At 41.8% G+C, this 17,840-nt stretch overlaps 1 protein-coding gene across 4 annotated transcripts in view; it reads left to right on the forward strand.

The window, feature by feature from the left end:
* The window catches only part of SPTBN5 (spectrin beta, non-erythrocytic 5), a 236,894-nt gene that overhangs the window by 61,596 nt on the left and 157,458 nt on the right, over nt 1-17,840 (forward strand). For all 4 annotated transcript variants that reach the window (XM_072115674.1, XM_072115671.1, XM_072115673.1 and 1 more), the window contains 8 exons: nt 4,204-4,404; nt 5,721-5,837; nt 6,202-6,356; nt 6,958-7,090; nt 7,429-7,574; nt 9,694-9,808; nt 10,829-10,939; nt 16,792-16,971. In XM_072115674.1, the coding sequence (XP_071971775.1) occupies nt 4,204-4,404; nt 5,721-5,837; nt 6,202-6,356; nt 6,958-7,090; nt 7,429-7,574; nt 9,694-9,808; nt 10,829-10,939; nt 16,792-16,971 (1,158 nt within the window). The remainder of the gene's footprint in view (nt 1-4,203; nt 4,405-5,720; nt 5,838-6,201; nt 6,357-6,957; nt 7,091-7,428; nt 7,575-9,693; nt 9,809-10,828; nt 10,940-16,791; nt 16,972-17,840) is intronic.

Here is a 17,840-nt window from a genome sequence, read left to right on the forward strand (position 1 = left end):
TCTAAAATAGCATTGTATGTAATGTACTTCAACAGGTAGAATGGAATGTTGCAATTAGATTATGAAAGTAAGAACCTATGCGTCGATAGAGGAGTTATTAGGTGTGTTATAATATCTAAAGGTCCTTGAATCGAGGAGCTTCAACAGACAAAAAAGGACCTTAAAATTGCAATTAACATGTTACAAACAGTACAGGGACACTAGACAAGGGACAGTGGGGTAGGAAGGGTAGGGGGTATGCGGGTAAGGACAATAGAGACACGTCTTTGTGTCCCGGAGTTATGCCCTAGGCCAGAGGTGGCACTCAGAACCCTTGCTGTGGGCACCCAGGCCTTCAACCCAACACAGAGTTTGCCAGATAGACTTTCTTCTGTGGTCCAATGCAGACCAGAAAGTGCCATGCCCAGTGGTATTTTAAAGCAACATCCTTGGTTGCCAGAACTACAGGAGGAGCGAGAAGGTGTGGGATTGTCATAGATGGATTGTCATTGGAGATCCTGCTCTGGCTCCCCTGATTCTTCCTCTTCAGGGGACCCTGGAGAAAAGCTTCAATACAATTTTCTCCATCATCTTTCTATTGTATTGGTGAAGTCAGGACACCAATTCGATTGAAACCTGTGATACAGCAGGGATCAATAAGTACTGCTTAAATTGTCAAGTTGGCACTTTGCGACATATATGTGTGTTTTTGTTGTAGCTTGGGCACTCTGTCTCCAAAAGGTTTGCCATCACTGCCCTAGGGAGTGGGGTTGTCAACTGTCAGCCATGTCTCCATAGCTGGAAGGGATATAAAGGTGATCCAGGGACTCCAGGTGTTATGGAAGAGGCCATACTTGGCCTCATCGCTAGCCTTAAGCTCCTCCTTGTGTAATATTGTGTTGAATGCTTCTACCCACTGTGCTTTAGTGGGAGGGACATTAGATTTCCATAGCCTTGGGATTATCTGCCTTGCTGCCATACGGAAGTGCCGGAGCAGGCTTTTTTTGAATTTAGAGATAGTCCCTGGAAACATTGAGAGTAGGGCCAGCTCGGGTGAGGGGGGAATTCCTGGTGGACAAATGTCCTTGAATAATTTAAAAATCTCCTTCCATAGTTCATATATCGGGGGGCATTCCCACCATATGTGTAGTATGTTGCTTTCTGCTTCTCCACAACGCCAGCAGCGGGATGAAGCCTCAGGGAACATTTTACGTAATTTTGCGGGTGTTCTGTACCATTGGGATAAGATTTTATAATTTAGTTCTTGGAGACGGCAAGAGACTGAAGCTTTATCCCCCATAATCATTTACTAAGGGCCCGATTCGCGTTTTCCCGACATGTTACCCGAATATTTCCGTTTTGCGCCGTTTTCCTGAATTGCACCGGGATTTTGGCGCAAACGATCGGATTGTGGCGCATCGGCGCCGGCATGCACGCAACCTAAATCAGGGAACGCGTTGCTGGATCGCGAATGGACCGAGTAAGTAAATCTGCCCCTATTAGTTAAAAGAAACGTTTTTTGCCATTGTGCATGTGAGAAAGACTTTTGAAGGTCTCTCTCCCAGGCGCTAACAAACGGAGGTAGAGTGTCCCCCAAACCCTCCAGTACCAGCATAGCATGGACCAAGGAGATCGTAGGGACCGGAGAAGAGGAGTCTAGACATAACTCTTCAAATGGGGTGAGTGTAGCAGCAGATGATGTGCAAATTATGTTCTGTCGCTCTTGTCCGGCGCATACACAGAGAGTTGTGTGACATTACCAGAAGGGGAGGGGGTGGCTGGAATGTGATACATGCTAGAGGCCTGCATAGTTAGTAGAGGCCGAGCCCCTGTGGGAGCGCCGAGCCGGAGCACCTGAACCTATTTTGCATATTGTCTCAAGACGTTTTCTATGCTAACTACATGCTTTTACACATGAACAAGATATGATCTGGCAGAAATATCTAAAAACAGCACACGTGTTTTGTTTAGATACTGCATTATGAAGTTGTAGATTTCCTCTAAAAGGAACCTACCATCAGGAATCTACCTATTAAGGTTGTTACTAACATTCTAAGCCCTAAACTATCTTTCATTAATCCTATGCAAACTTTGTTTTACTAATATGCACATTTTTGGCAGAGGTTACTGGGGGTGGAGTAACCTCTCCAGGCTGTGGGAGCAAAGGCTACTCCACAGTAGCCTCTGCTGTTCCACCTCCTTCCACGTCAGAGCGCTCTTTATATGCAGCTTGTGCTTGCGCACAAGCTGTAGTCTGACCACCGGCTTCTTCAAGCACTGAGCAGAGATTTTCTGCAGAAAATTAGCAAATTAGCTAGATAAAGTGGAGATAAGGTCAGAAAGTATTATAGGATAAGGGAAAGATAGTTTAGGGCTTAGAATGTTAGTGGGAACCGTTAGGTAGATTCCCAATGATAGGTTTCCTTTAAGGAAGGCATTGGTAAAAATCACTGAAGCCAGGAAAGGGAAAACAGATGTGTGAATAAGCCCTTAGGCTGGGATATGGGAAAGCAAATTAATTGTTTGTCTCCGTGTAGTTTTATGCCATGTGAACATTTGGGTCATTACATTTGCTCCAATACAATCATCAGGGCATATTTATCATATTGTATCGATATTGTATGCCCCGCCGCTGCATTTGCGCAGAAGCATGCAGGGCCTGGTGTAGAAAAAAACGCAGTTGGCGACTTTTCACATGTGAAAAGTCTCCAGCAGCAGTGAGTGCGCCAGCACGGCGACAGTAACACCCCACTCCGGCCCACTCCCGGCCGGCTGCACCCTCTACTCGGATGCCCACGCCCCCTCTCGCCCCTTCACGCACCACAGGCGTGAAGGTGGGGGAGAGGCCAAAATAATTGCAAGTTCTAGCAATAAGCTAGCATTTGCGATTATATCAGAGGCTCTGATAAATATGCCCCATAATATTTATGAAACACTTTTGCAAAGTAAAACCCCTTATTTCAAACTGAGAACACTTAGATCCTCCACCTGCTATTTGATCTCATCATTCAATGCAAAGTATTGTATAATTTCACCCAGCAGAGTAAGTGTTTAACGGGATAATGGAGGTGAAATAATAATATTATAGAATGATTGGAATATCTCAGGAGACTTAAAGGGGACCTACCACCACGATTCTACCAATAAAGGTAGAAGGGGTGGTAGGTGGATGAATGGGACGTGAGGATAGCCCTTTTTGGGCTAATCCTCACGTCCTGGCTATCCTTTAGTAAACTTTAATGCTGGTGTATGCAAATTTTGTTAAGCGGCTACTGGGGCGTGGAGTAGCCGGACATGAGGCTACTAGTCGTGGCTACTCCACGCCCCAGTAGCCTTGTTCCTCCGCCTTCCATGTAATCTTCGGTGCGCAGCTCCTCGTAGCTGCACGCCCTCATCCGAGTACCCGGCGTTCTGCGCATGCGCAGTAGCGCCGGCCTCGGAGCTACGCCGAAGATTACATGGTAGGCGGAGGAACGAGGCTACTGGGGCGTGGAGTAGCCGCGACTAGTAGCCTCATGTCCGGCTACTCCACGCCCCAGTAGCCGCTTAACAAAATTTGCATATACCAGCATTAAAGTTTACTAAAGGATAGCCGGGACGTGAGGATTAGCCCAAAAAGGTCTATCCTCACGTCCCATTCATCCACCTACCACCCGTTCTACCTTTTATAGGTAGAATCGTGGTGGTAGGTGCCATTTAAACAAATTATTTAACTTTTGGGTGGCAGCATAAAATGTTCATAAAATATTAGCGGTTTATATAATATAAGGGAGAGACATTTTTGGTTGATATAAAAATGAGTTATGAAAGAGTCTTATATTGCAGCCATAATAAATGGAGTCATGTTATTAACTGCACCATTTGTTTTGGTGGATAGCATTGCGGTAGACTGTGAATTTTCCACAAATTGTGAAATGAAAGTTAAAAGGATGGTGGTTGTGGTTTTTGTGATCCGATGATCTAATACATCATTACACTGGCACACTGTTAGTGAAGAACGTTCCAGTTCTGCATCACTTAGATTCTGTGTACGGTACTGAAGACGTGACCTTTACATTTACAATAACAATGGTTGTACAGCACCATACAGGCAGATCAGATGCAGATATATGAAGATGAACTATATATTTACATGGACAATAGTAGTCATTAAACTGCCTTCATTTTTTTAATGTATTCAAAAAATCTAAAGTGACCTCTAACTTACCTGACCCTATGATATAGGAGTTACAAGCCGAAGTCAATGCACATAAACAACAGCTACGTCGAGTCCTGGAGATGGGCAGCTCTTTGATTACAAGTGGCCACCCAGAGTCACGCAACATCTCAGACAAGAACCAGAAGCTGCAGGCCGCCTGGGGAGAACTGGAGCTAGCATGTGAGAAGAGGATGAGGGGCTTACATGATTCAGTCAGCTTTCACAAGGTAAGTCTTCACCTTTTGCTGTGGTTGCTGCTTTCTTCCTCTGGGATCCAGTTCTTCCTATTTTTAAGAATTAAGTCACTACTGATTCTTCTGCTTAAATGATGTTGTTCCTAAATGAATAAAATGATTAAAATTGTATAAATGAGTAGTGCAGATCATAATAGTAAACTTTGTAATATACTTTATTGAAGAAATCGTTTCCTCTGTCCTTCTTTACCCTCTGCCTTTCTTCCTCCTATAAGCAGTTTGTGTAAATCAGCTTTCTGTCCTGTATCCACTGACAGCTGAGAGATAAAGGAGACTGATAAATTAGTTAAAGGGGTTTTCCCTCAAACTAAAGTTAGGTCCTATCCATGGGAAATGGCCTAACTTGCTGATCAGTGGGGGTCTCAGTGCTGAGACCCTCACAGATCGCGAAAACAAGGGGACCGTTCTGCTCCATGAATCTCTATGGAGCTGACGGAAATTGCTGCGTGCTCAACGATCTCTATCAGCTCCATACTGATTAATGGAGCAGAACATGTCACAGTCTGACGGAGCGGTGAGGGGTCCGATAGACCCCTCATTTTTGAGATCTGTTGGGGTCTCAGCACTGAGACCCCCACTGATCAGCAAGTTAGGCCATATCCCGTGGAATGTCACCAGGAATGTCATTTTTACCTAGTGATCGTTTCCAATAGCCTTTCCTATGCTGATTTGAAAAACACCTTTGTCATCATTTTGAATCATTTCAGTAGTTTGTTTATTACGCATTACCCGGAGAAGGGGCATCTGCAGCCTGTGTGTGTCTGTGTCTCCTTACATTCTTCCTCTCCTCCACACCACCCCCCTCGTTTCCCTGCCTGCTCAGTGCACATGACAGGAAGTGGGAAAGGGTGAGGGAGCTGCATTAGTGTGGAGGAGATGAGACTGACACAGGCACACACAGCCTGCTGCTGCCCCTCCCCCCTTCCCAGAGGACTTACTACTACTACTACACTGCTGGTGATGTAAAATAAACTATTATAAAGTACTAAAATTATTCAGAATGCTGACAAAGGCAATTTTAAAATCGGCACAGCATAGGCTGTCACCAGCTAATAATGACATTCCTGGTGACAGGTTTGCTTTAATAATAACAGTAATGATAATTACAATATTCATCATTGTATCATTTATAATATTTTGGAAGCATATGTGCCCCACTAGATTTCCTCTACATTTGTATTAATGGACTTTCTACTTTACATCAATCTGTTAATTACTGGTATTTTAGTAGAATTAGATTTAAAAAATTGTATGTATATTTAGATTTTTTTATTTGATTTTCTTTCAAGTTTCTCCTTGATGTGACTGACATGGAGACCTGGATTGGAGAAAAACTTCCACTGGCAAACAGTAATGATTATGGTAGAGAAGAGACTGCTACCCTAAAAATGATGAAGAAACACAAGGTAGGCCACAGAGCTGCTACAACGTAATATATATACATTTATGAAAGATATTGTGGCAGATTTATCAATCTGTGAGCAACAAAATTATGCCACAATTTGTTCCAAAAAGGCCTCAAATGCCTTGGCCCACATGTATTTAAGTTTTAAGACCGTTTGTAGACACTTTTCTGACAAATTAGGCAAGGATTGGGGGAGTACACCAAAAATAAAATAAGCCAACTAATAGGAGGTGCAAAGTACAACAAGACAGTCTTATGCTACACCAGATTTAATTATCCAGCATCAGATGATGTGATAAATCTGATGCAGAATAAGGCTGGTCTAGTCTCACTGTGCACTGTCATTCTTGCACTTTTATCACCAGGACTTGCAGCAGGAAATTGAGCTGTACCAAGACTTGGCATCTAAGCTAGGTACCTCTGAGAAGAACCTATCTTCCTTAGCTTATGATGAAGTTGATGCTCCTGTTCAGAAGGTCCAGTCACAAATGAAGGATCTTCAGGATTCTGCAAGCGTAAGGTGATGTGTCTTTAAGTCATGTATTGTACTGACCAACCGCTGAATTCATTACAACACAGAATGATTCACATGTCAATGATAAATCTTTATTTATATAGCACTGTCATATTCCCTAGTGCTTTGTAGATCGTCAGGTCCATATACAAATAAAATAAGACATTACAGGGTAATAACATGGGCAGATGATACAGTATGAATGAGGGCCCTGCCCACAAGTGCTTACAATGTATACAAGTGCTTAGAATCTAGAATGAGTTGAAAATTAAAAGACTAGGATTTAGTATAGATTTGAACAATTATTTTGGTATTTGACTAGATCTGTTCCAGCTATAAGGGGTTCTACCTGAATTACCCTTTAAAAGTTCTTGCAGACAATATTGTCATGTTCATGAAGGCTGATGATGGTACATGGTTTGCCGATGGGTCCATACTGCCCGCGAAGAATTTTTATTCCACAGTTTTTGTTTGGTGGTCACTCACAGCCTTAAGGCTAGATAAACATGCTTTACAGTACATTATTGTGTTTCCTGTTTAGAGGCCATTCTCAAAATGTGTGCATTAACATGGTTATTTTACTGCTATTACTACTTTTACTATATAGATGGGGAAAACTTGAGGAGGCTTTGGCTTTGCATGAATATATCCGAGAATCCGGAGACCTTCAAGAATGGATTAACCAGCAAAGACAACTTGCAAGTTCTGAGGACTATGGCAATGACTATGAGCATGTTCTGGTTAGAAAACCATCTATCTATCTTTTACACTTTACACTATGACTGTAGGATATATATTTTGTCTCCCTTGTGTGACTCTTAATATGGCGTAATTACAATTTCTTCTATTTTGTACACCTTGGGCGTAGAAGCAAGGTCTTTGGCACCTCTTCCTGTCCACCACTTTCTTCTTAGTCTTCATTGACACTGGCCTTCTACCCCTGTGAAACTCGGCAAGAGGAGGTCTCCAGACTCCTACCGATGATGTACTGACATTTTCTTGATTGTCTCGTGCCACCTGAGCTGTAATTGTGGTACAGAAATGGAAAAGAAATTTTGCATTGCTTTGTGTTTTACAGCAACTCCAAGCTAAGTTTGACACCTTCCAGCACCAGATGGAAACAGCTGGACAACGGATGGCTGGGTGCCAAAGGCTCGCGGACAGTCTTCTTGATAGAGGACATTCTGACTCAATGCAAATCATTCAAAAGCAAAAGGAGCTACGGTAAATGGACTTGTAAAGTGCTTTCTTGGCACAACAGTCTAATAATTTACTTGTAAAGACAAGATATGGAAGACTATCAAGGCATCTCAGACAGTTCCATCTACAGGTGGTCACTTATAGAACTGTAGAGAACTATTCTTTGTTATTTGTTTAAGTTGAGGGCATTGAGAGCAAAGTACAAAATGGTGCTGGAGAATTAATTTTTGTGGTATAAGATTTTTCACAATTTTTAGTGGAGGCCTGTTTGTGACAACCTTTCGAAGTTTCAGAAAGGGTAAGATTTGGGCGTGGATGAGGTTTAGTGGAAAGAGTGTGGTCCAGCAAATTTACTTTAATTTCATGTACAAGTTTGACTTTCTGATACAAGAGTCACACCTTCTTCATTCATAAATGATATGCTTAGCTGTCTATAATTATAAGTTTGGTTTCTGGTATGGTATCTATGATGCAAAAATATTAAATAAAAATCATCCCAGATTGGTCAACTTCTATGAAGCTGTTTCTGACTGGATGGCGCGATACACCTTTTATAGCCTTTTGGACTGAAGTTCAGTCTCTGCAAACTTCAAACATAGACACATAGACATCTCTGCCAACGCTCCACATGCTATGATTCACAGTGAGAGGCCTATGAGGCTTTATCATTGGTTAGAAAGTGGTGGTGGTGGTGGTACATTTTTCTGCCATGTTCAGTGGCTGTAGCTCAGCTGTCGGTGGTTTATCATGTCCCACACTAGGTGAGTCCAGATTCTTCGTTAATCCTTCCTGCCTCGCTCCTGTATTTTCACACGTATCTCTAAAATCTCAGGTGAAGATGGAAAGAATGAGTGCTAAGGAAGCAGGGATTATTTATACATCTCTGGGTGATGGATCATTTCAGTTTAAAATAATTTTGGCAATTGCTTACTCTTCCGGACCAGAAGCTTTAATTAGATAATTATTTCAGGCGTAAAGAAAGTTGAGATAAAATGCTACAGCTGCAGGACATGACACTGACAAGACTGACGCTTATGTAGCAGTCATTTCATATCCTTGTAACACGTTTTGATTATTCATGAGTTGTTTTGACATTTATGTATGAAACAGATTTAGGCATATATCTACTTTTAACCCATTAAACTACTGTTGCTCAAGAACAATGGTAAATAATTTTTGCACAATGGGGAAAGTATGATAAAGAGCCAGATTTACTGCATTTTTACAGGTTTTCCGCTTCAAGTGCCACTTCTTTTAAAAAACCGGGGAGCAGGGACCCCCCCACCCGTCATATTTATTCTAGCCTCTGCCATAAAACTGTCTAGAACTGAAATCTAACCTGATATAGATGTCATTCTGGCACATACTGCCAGGATTTACTAAGAGGCAGGAGCTGGTGCGCTGGTGGGGGTTAATATTAAGAACTTAGCTCTAATCTTAATACAATCCCCCCAATATCATTCTAGATGCAAACCAATGATTATACATCACCTGAAAACATAAAAAAATCTGAAAAAAAAGAATAAAAAATAAGAATTGTTAATTCATTGGGGGAATACAGGTTTACTTAAAGTTGTTGTCTAGGGTTTGAAAAACCCCAGACAACCCACCCAGAGCCATCTAAGCTCTATGAATTATGATTACATTATATAACATATATAATTGGATAACAGACAACAAATTCATAAATATTAAAATTCCATCTAAGCTCTATGAATTATGATTACATTATATAACATATATAATTTTGATAACACACAACAAATTCAAGAATATTAAATGGTCTTTTATTACTAACACATTTTGCCTTGTTTGAGGTAATGGACCTATGGTGAGCTAGAGACTAGACTTATCCATGGGCAACTCCCAAGAGAGAGACTTACACCAGTCCCAAGAATTGTGGCAAATAGAAGGGAATAGTAATAGCCAGTGTACTGATAATGATGTACACTGATGTTTTTTGTCCTTTTATATTAGTTGGGGATCAGGTAGTGAGATCCCCATTGTCTGAATATAGACATTTCTTTTGGATTTCCATTAGTTTCCAGGATAATTTTGCCTTTCATTTAACCATTAATGCTAAATCACATATTCCATCATTTTTACAGTAAATTTACATACGATTTTTTTTTATTTATTAAAGGGCATCTTGGGAAGAACTTCAACAACTAACTAAGCAAAGAGGAAAACGCCTAGAAGATGCCGAAGCTGTTCATAAGTGTTTTTGGGATCTAAAAGAAGCCCTTTCCCAAATAGAGGTAAATAGATTCATGAATGTTAAAATATTTTTGTGAAATAAATGTAGCTAAGTGTATTAGATGCTGAGTTGCTTGCAACAGTATAAATTAAACATCAAAAAAACAATCATAGAGTAAAGGTTGGAAAGAGCGAGCAGGAAAGTTTAAGAGATTATCTTAAAGGGCTTGTCCAAAATGGAAGATTATTATTTGCCCTGGATGGTGTTAACATAATAAATAAGCTATACTTACCTTGTCCTTACCTCCTCTCATCATCACGGGCCTCTATTAACATACAAAGAGTATTCCACCAAAGCCCCTGTCTGTGACCTGTATCATGCAGTAGATGGTATAATCTGCCTAATAGGATGTCACTTCTGAGCCTCTGTATAAACAACATAAGCCGGTGCTTATGGGAGGAGCCATGCTGAATCGGAGGTAGTAACCAAAGTATGCATTGATCCTTTTTTATTATTCTTACACCACCTGGGGCCCATAGAAAAAAAATGTATGCCCCTGGACCACACCTTTAAGGCGTTTGAGATGTTTGGATAATAAATACAACCATAGTGAATTTCTTAAAATTTTATTACTTAAGAGGTAATTTGGGCATCTGGTCCTGATAATGATCCATGTATATTGATTTTACAATGACAATGAATTATATGTCAACAAAAATCACAGATAATTGAAGCGGTAACATTTTGGTCATTGTATGGGTCTATAGTCCCGGATAATTGGCCATTCCATCATTGTAGAATGGTGATACCATATATAACAACCCAAGTCATCCATTACCTATGTCCAAAACATAGAGCATATTAATTTTAAGGAACTCACGCTTTTATCATATTTCTTACATTTCTGGAGCACTTTTTGCTCCATACATAATGAACATTGGGGATCATTAGCATAAGATACGCGATATTACACTAATGTTCCAAATAAAAAAAGAGAGCAAACCCACGTACAGTATATTGTTAACTGATCATTAGATATAGAGTATAAGTGTTGTTTTTTTTTTCTTTAATTGCCTGGCAGGAAAAGTCCAAAAGCATTCCAGATGACATTGCCAAGGACCTTAGTGGAGTCCAGTCCCAGCTGCGTAAACATAAAGCCCTGGAACACGAGTTGTCTGGGAATGAGCAGCAGGTAAACGATTCATTACTGTGCATGTCTGAAGAATCAGAGCCGCAGTGCTCCCCGCACCGGACCCTCAGTGCTCGGACATGGCTGATGTGCTGCAGCTGTCTCCAGCATTCACATAGCTCAGTGACATTTCACTACAGCCTTCCATCATGTGGCAGATCTTCAGGATAAATGTGCTGACTAAATGACTGGGAAACTTGATGGAGGCTCTGATAGGACATCCAAAATATATTATCTCCAAATACACAATTACTTAAAGGGAACCTGACACCAGATTTTACCCCAACTAGCAGCCCTCTCAAGAAATAACAAAACAAAAACAAGTGAATAATCAGGGTCCCACAGTGGGGCTGCTCACCTTGCTGTTTCTTGGGTGGAAGCAAAACATAACAACTTGGAACTGGAAAAGGTTTTCCGATGACCCTCAGTAGTTGTCAATGGAACGTAGCCAAGACTACTGTGCTAGACTCAGCTCTCAATAGCCCAAAAAAAGGGCCGAACACCCCAAAAAACACGGGATCCCGGAGATAATGTGGAATACAACAGAGTGGGCAAATAGGAACTGGCAAACATAGGCCAGACCTATAGGCGCTGAAAGCAGGCACAATAGTGGTGCATAGGAGTGTCTATATCAAAAGGAGTTTTGACTCCTGCTTTCAGCGCCTATAGGTCTGGCCTATGATTGCCAGTTCTTATTTTGCCCACTCTGTTGTATTACTCTCAAGAAATGTCCTTTTTAGAATTCCATCTTTTATGTAAAAATTTACATAACAAAAATGATCAAAACAGCAAGACTCATACATATATTTAACTGGAGATGAGTCCAGTTAAAGAGGACCTTTCAGATCAGTGTACCATTCTGTAGTGGTGGCTACACAGATTCAGGAGCACTTTGACTTTTCCTTTCTAGCACCTACGGTTGCGGAGAAATCAGTCCCAGTATCTGACTATTGTAATCTTTGCTTTGTCAGTGGACTAACTAGGGCTGGAGCTGGGGCGTGTGTTATGTTAATCTGTCCTACTGTCCAATCAGTGGCAGGCAGTGTGTGATTGTGCTATAATCATCTAGATGCTGTGTACATACATTGGGGCACATTTACCAATAGTGAGGCAAAATGCACTACATGTATTTGTGTGCAAACCACACAGTATAATAAATTTGGGCCACTGTGTTTACATTCTGCTAATATTTAGTTAACATTGCATTTACACAGTGTTTACAAAAACACAATGTAAACAAACATGCAATGTAAACGCCATGTAAATGTAAAAAAACATGATATAAACGCAAACATAACATACAGGCAGTCGCCGGGTTACGTACAAGATAGGTTCTGTAGGTTTGTTCTTAAGTTGAGTTTGTATGTAAGTCGGAACTGTATACTTTATAATTGTAACTCCAGACAAATTTATTTTGGTCTCTGTGACAGTTGGATTTGAAAAATGTTGGATTGTCATAAGAACCAGGATTAACAATAAAGCTTCATTGCATTAATAACGGTTATAGCTGATTATTGTAACCTACGGCTAAAGTACAGTAAATTATCAACATCCAGAGGTCTGTTTGTAACTAGGGGTCGTCTGTTAGTCAGGTGTTCTTAAGTAGGGGACCCCTGTATATGAAAACCTGCCGCAAGTGCAATGTAATATATATATATCATATTTGGTTGTGCGTGGGACCATTTAAGTATTTATCCCATTGGGCATATGTAAATGGACCTATATCAGCCTCCCATTTGAGCCTGCTGGGGAATCCGATACCCTTAACCCCTTACCAACACGCGCCACACTAGTACGGCGCGTGTCGGGTCCCGGTGCATGGAGAGGGCTCGCATTGCAGCAAAGACTTACCGGTAACACCGGTGCTAGCAATGCTGCCGTCGCCATCTTGCCGGAGGTCGCCGCTCCCCAATGATGTCTTCTGAAGACCCAAGGCTGCCTCGTTTTAACCCTAAAGTAAAAATTAAAAAAAAGTTAAAAAAAAATTATAATTAAAAAAAATAAAAATTCTAATCACTCCTCTTTCCCTAGAACTGCTATAAATATTAATAAACAGTAAAAATCATAAACACAAAAGTCGAAATGGCACTTTTGTGCCATTTTGAAAAATATAAAAAAATCTATAAAAAGTGATCAAAAGGTCACACAGTCCTATAAATGATAGCAATGAAAACATCATCAAAAGTTGCAAAAAATTACACCAACCATAGCTCCGTACAACAGAGTTTGAAAAAGTTATTAAGCCATCACACAGCTCTTTACATGTAAAAATAAAAAAGTTATAGATTTTTGAAGGTGGGGAGTGAAAAATTGAAATGAAAAAACAAAAAAAAGGGCAGGTCGTTGAGGGGTTAAGAAACTTGTCCTGCAATACCCCATATAACATTGAGATGAGCCCTTTGGAAGAACCAGCGAGCAACAATGGCTGCAGTACTCCCGGTCTCCGTGCTGTCATTTCTAGGTTTTGTTTCTGGGAGTCATATGCATGACGCAGCTGTAAATACCTGTAAAAGGCTGTATGTGTGCCCTTATTGGACCAGAACTGTGGCTCCTCCATTTTCAGACACTCTCCAAATGTGGAGTTATTCTAGATGAGGGTGTGATTGGTTAAGTCCCATCAATCCTAGCATGCTCTTCCCCTTATCCCGTTCCCTATTTTGCAAAGCCAGTGTGGGGTATATTGGCCTCCCTTTCTCTCTGCCTCCAACACATGTATGGGTATTTCCCATGGTGAGTCCTCCGATAGCAACCATCCCCCATTCCACATCCCTCTCTCGTGCCCCATCCTTTAAAGTGCTGTCGTTGTGCTGCAACCCCCAGCCTCCTTGCCTCTCTGAGGGGACTCCAGTTTTATTCTGGGGTGGCATTTTTTGCAGATTAATTCCCTAAATATAGTATCAACCCATAGAAATGTTTCCTAGGAATCCACACTGGTGAATTGTGAATGACATAAATGAGCTGTAGCATGAGCACCATCTTAATCAGATTATACCTACCTCGGACAATGGCAGTTTGTACCAGGTATTAACTTTAACCTGAAAAGATCCATCAGCAGAAGCAAGTTATACTGTATATACACTCACCGGCCACTTTATTAGGTACACCATGCTAGTAACGGGTTGGACCCCCTTTTGCCTTCAGAACTGCCTCAATTCTTCGTGGCATAGATACAACAAGGTGCTGGAAGCTCCTCAGAAATTTTGGTCCATATTGACATGATGGCATCACACAGTTGCTGCAGATTTGTCGGTTGCACATCCATGATGCGAATCTCCCGTTCCACCACATCCCAAAGATGCTCTATTGGATTGAGATCTGGTGACTGTGGAGGCCATTTGAGTACAGTGACCTCATTGTCATGTTCAAGAAACCAGTCTGAGATGATTCCAGCTTTATGACATGGTGCATTATCCTGCTGAAAGTAGCCATCAGATGTTGGGTACATTGTTGTCATAAAGGGATGGACATGGTCAGCAATAATACTCAGGTAGGCTGTGGCATTGCAACGATGCTCAATTGGTACCAAGGGGCCCAACGAGTGCCAAGAAAATATTCCCCACACCATGACACCACCACCACCAGCCTGAACCGTTGATACAAGGCAGGATGGATCCATGCTTTCATGTTGTTGACGCCAAATTCTGACCCTACCATCCGAATGTCGCAGCAGAAATCGAGACTCATCAGACCAGGCAACGTTTCTCCAATCTTCTACTGTCTAATTTCGATGAGCTTGTGCAAATTGTAGCCTCAGTTTCCTGTTCTTAGCTGAAAGGAGTGGCACCCGGTGTGGTCTTCTGCTGCTGTAGCCCATCTGCCTCAAAGTTCGACGTACTGTGCATTCAGAGATGCTCTTCTGCTTCTGCCTACCTTGGTTGTATCGGGTGGCGATTTGAGTCACTGTTGCCTTTCTATCAGCTCGAACCAGTCTGCCCATTCTCCTCTGATCTCAACAAGGCATTTCCGCCCACAGGACCATTCTCTGTAAACCCTAGAGATGGTTGTGCATAAAAAACCCAGTAGATCAGCAGTTTCTGAAATACTCAGACCAGCCCTTCTGGCACCAACAACCATTTCACGTTCAAAGGCCTCAAATCACCTTTCTTCCCCATACTGATGCTCGGTTTGAACTGCAGGAGATTGTCTTGACCATGTCTACATGCCTAAATGCACTGAGTTGCCGCCATGTGATTGGCTGATTAGAAATTAAGTGTTAACGAGCAGTTGGACAGGTGTACCTAATAAAGTGGCCGGTAAGTGTAGTCCTGCGGTCTGTTTAAATTCTCTAACCACTCTAAGGGAGAGTGAGTCAAGCGGAGTGTTAGGGTTAAGCCCATCCACCGGGGGTAGGAACGACTTGTCCCAATTCATTTTGAGACCAGAGTGGTTGCTATACTCCATGATAAGCTGTAAAATCAGGGGCAGGGAGCTGTACACATCCCCTAAGAACAGAAGAAGGTCGTCCGCGTAAAAAGCGACCCGTTCCTCCATGGAACCAGATTTAAATCCTACAATATCGAGGGCCCCTGTAATTTGGCAAGGTAATAGCTCTATAGCCAGCTCAAAAAACAGGGGGGGGCAGAGGGCAGCCTTGCCTTTCTATTACAATGCAATCAGATAGCTTTCCCTGATACGCATCCTAGTCTCTGCATATAAAGGTTGTACCAGCGAGATGAGTTTTGGCCCAAAAAGTCAGAAGCTTTGGCAGCGTCGGGTGAGAGGACCGCCCTCGGTTAAAAATTTTTAATGTAGTAAATATGAGTTCATCTAAAGTAACAGGTCTGTTTTTACCATCTGATGTCTTTAGTTAGTGTGGTGTAGTTGGAGTTTTCCATGCAATGAGCAGTACACATCTTCCCTACTGTTACATGCAAGTAGCGAGTGTTAGCCTGCACATATGCTATAGATACACATGCCCTTTTGCTTTCTTATTTTTCTCTTTTGCAGCATTTAGACTATTTGTACCCAATTAAGGAACACTCCACAAAGGGCAAATGTTATTTTTAAGGAGTAGTACAAGCAGAATGTGTGCTGTAAATGGACCATAAACATTTCAATCTAAATTTGGTGCCTGAAGGTCACAAGTAACTGTAACCTGGAATCAAATTATATTTATCATCTTTAACATAATTACTATTTATCTGCTGCCTTGTATACAATTCCAACATTAAGACATTCATAACTTCCTCCACTTTAATGTCAGCTTTAAGCACATTACAGCAAATAATTAATATTGATTGTGTAACTAAGAGTTACTAAAAGCCCCCTCATAGTTATATATAGTATATACATCGCTATCAGGGTTGTATTATGTGCAGCTCCCCATGAATTCATTATATACTGCCCCCCGCACCAGATGCTTTCAGGCTGCTGGAGAGTGAGAGTTGACTGTGTGGGCCCCCAGCAGCTCTGGGCCCCGGCATTTTCCCAGGTATGCCTGCTGCTGGCCCCAGCCCAGAGGTCAATATTAGTCAGAGAATAGCCGCTGGCACATGAGAACACAATGTCGGGGGTCTTATTGAGTGTTTAGCAGATGAAATTGCAGAACATAGAATGGAGCCCCTGCATAACTGCTGATCATTCAAGACACTGGTTCTTAACCAGATAGTCTGTATGTCCAAAAGATTTACACTATAATCCCCTTGAGTCAGCTGATTGGCGAGGTGTCAGAGTCCGTACCCTATATTTCATCTGATATTGTTGATTTACCCTAGTGATAGCCCATAAAATCTTGGAAATTCTCTAACGAGGTCTTATTTTTCGTTATGTACAGTTTTTTGATTGATGGATATTTAGATATCTTACTGATAGAATCGTTGTAATTAACAATTCTTTTTTAAATGAATATCTCTCAGCTCCAGGAGCTTGTGGATGCAACAGATGACACCCTGCAAAGGTGCTCCGGGGAGCAGAACCTGGGACTACAACAGAAACAGCTGGAAGTAGTAGAAAAATGGGAAGAGACGAAAAACAAAGTGGAAAAGAGGAGAACTGACCTGGAAGTGGCCTGTAAGCTCTACCTCTTCCTGGCCACTGTAAGTATCAGCATCACCTGCTCATACAAAAGGGATCTGTTTATATGAGTTCAGTGGGGATAGTCACTTTACTTCATGTTTTTTGTAATATGTGGGGGGCAGGATATTAGGGAATTTAACAACATACATCTATTAAAAATTATGTGCCGCTTTTTTGATATGTCAAGTAAAGCCCATGGTTCAGAGATGTCTTTTACCTCATGACAGATAGAGGTCACATCAGCCTCCATCTGCGGCCATTTTATGGTCAGGAATGTCTGACTGATGAGGTAAAAAAACAGGAGACAAAACATGAGGTAAACTGCCCAGTCCCTTTAAGGCTGGACAAACATTAGAAGTGTTCACTCTTCAACTCATGCATGCCGCCGTATATACGCCCCCATAGGCCGGCAATGGGCGCATTGCGTGGTACCGTTCCGTACCCGGGAAAAGATAGGACATGTTCTATCTTTTGCCATATGAGGACGGCGTGCGCCATATATCTCTATGGAGAGGGGCGGGGGCGAGAAGCGCTTACCCCCTTCTCCTTTCCCGTGCGTCAACGTATGATCGCCGTGCTACAGCGCGGCGGGCACATGTTAAAGTAAAAATGCACACTCAGCCATCCTCCATCCTGGCATATTTTCTAAGGGTTAGTCACAATCTCTTGTTTAATGAGCAGCTGATTGGTTGAGTTTACCTTCACCAATGTCTAACTGTGACTACTAGAGGAAACCATCCATAGATATACATTTCCTCTTTTATTTGCAGCTGCTCAGATGAATGGCCAACCATGAAATGAATGGATGTACGGGGGCTGCCAAAATACTCGGTGAAATCCCTATGTTTAAGTAGCTCATATGGACAGGGATTAACTCCAGGAGTAAACC

This window comes from Engystomops pustulosus, chromosome 7, assembly GCF_040894005.1.
Source record: "Engystomops pustulosus chromosome 7, aEngPut4.maternal, whole genome shotgun sequence".
In the NCBI taxonomy this organism is placed as follows: domain Eukaryota; kingdom Metazoa; phylum Chordata; class Amphibia; order Anura; family Leptodactylidae; genus Engystomops; species Engystomops pustulosus.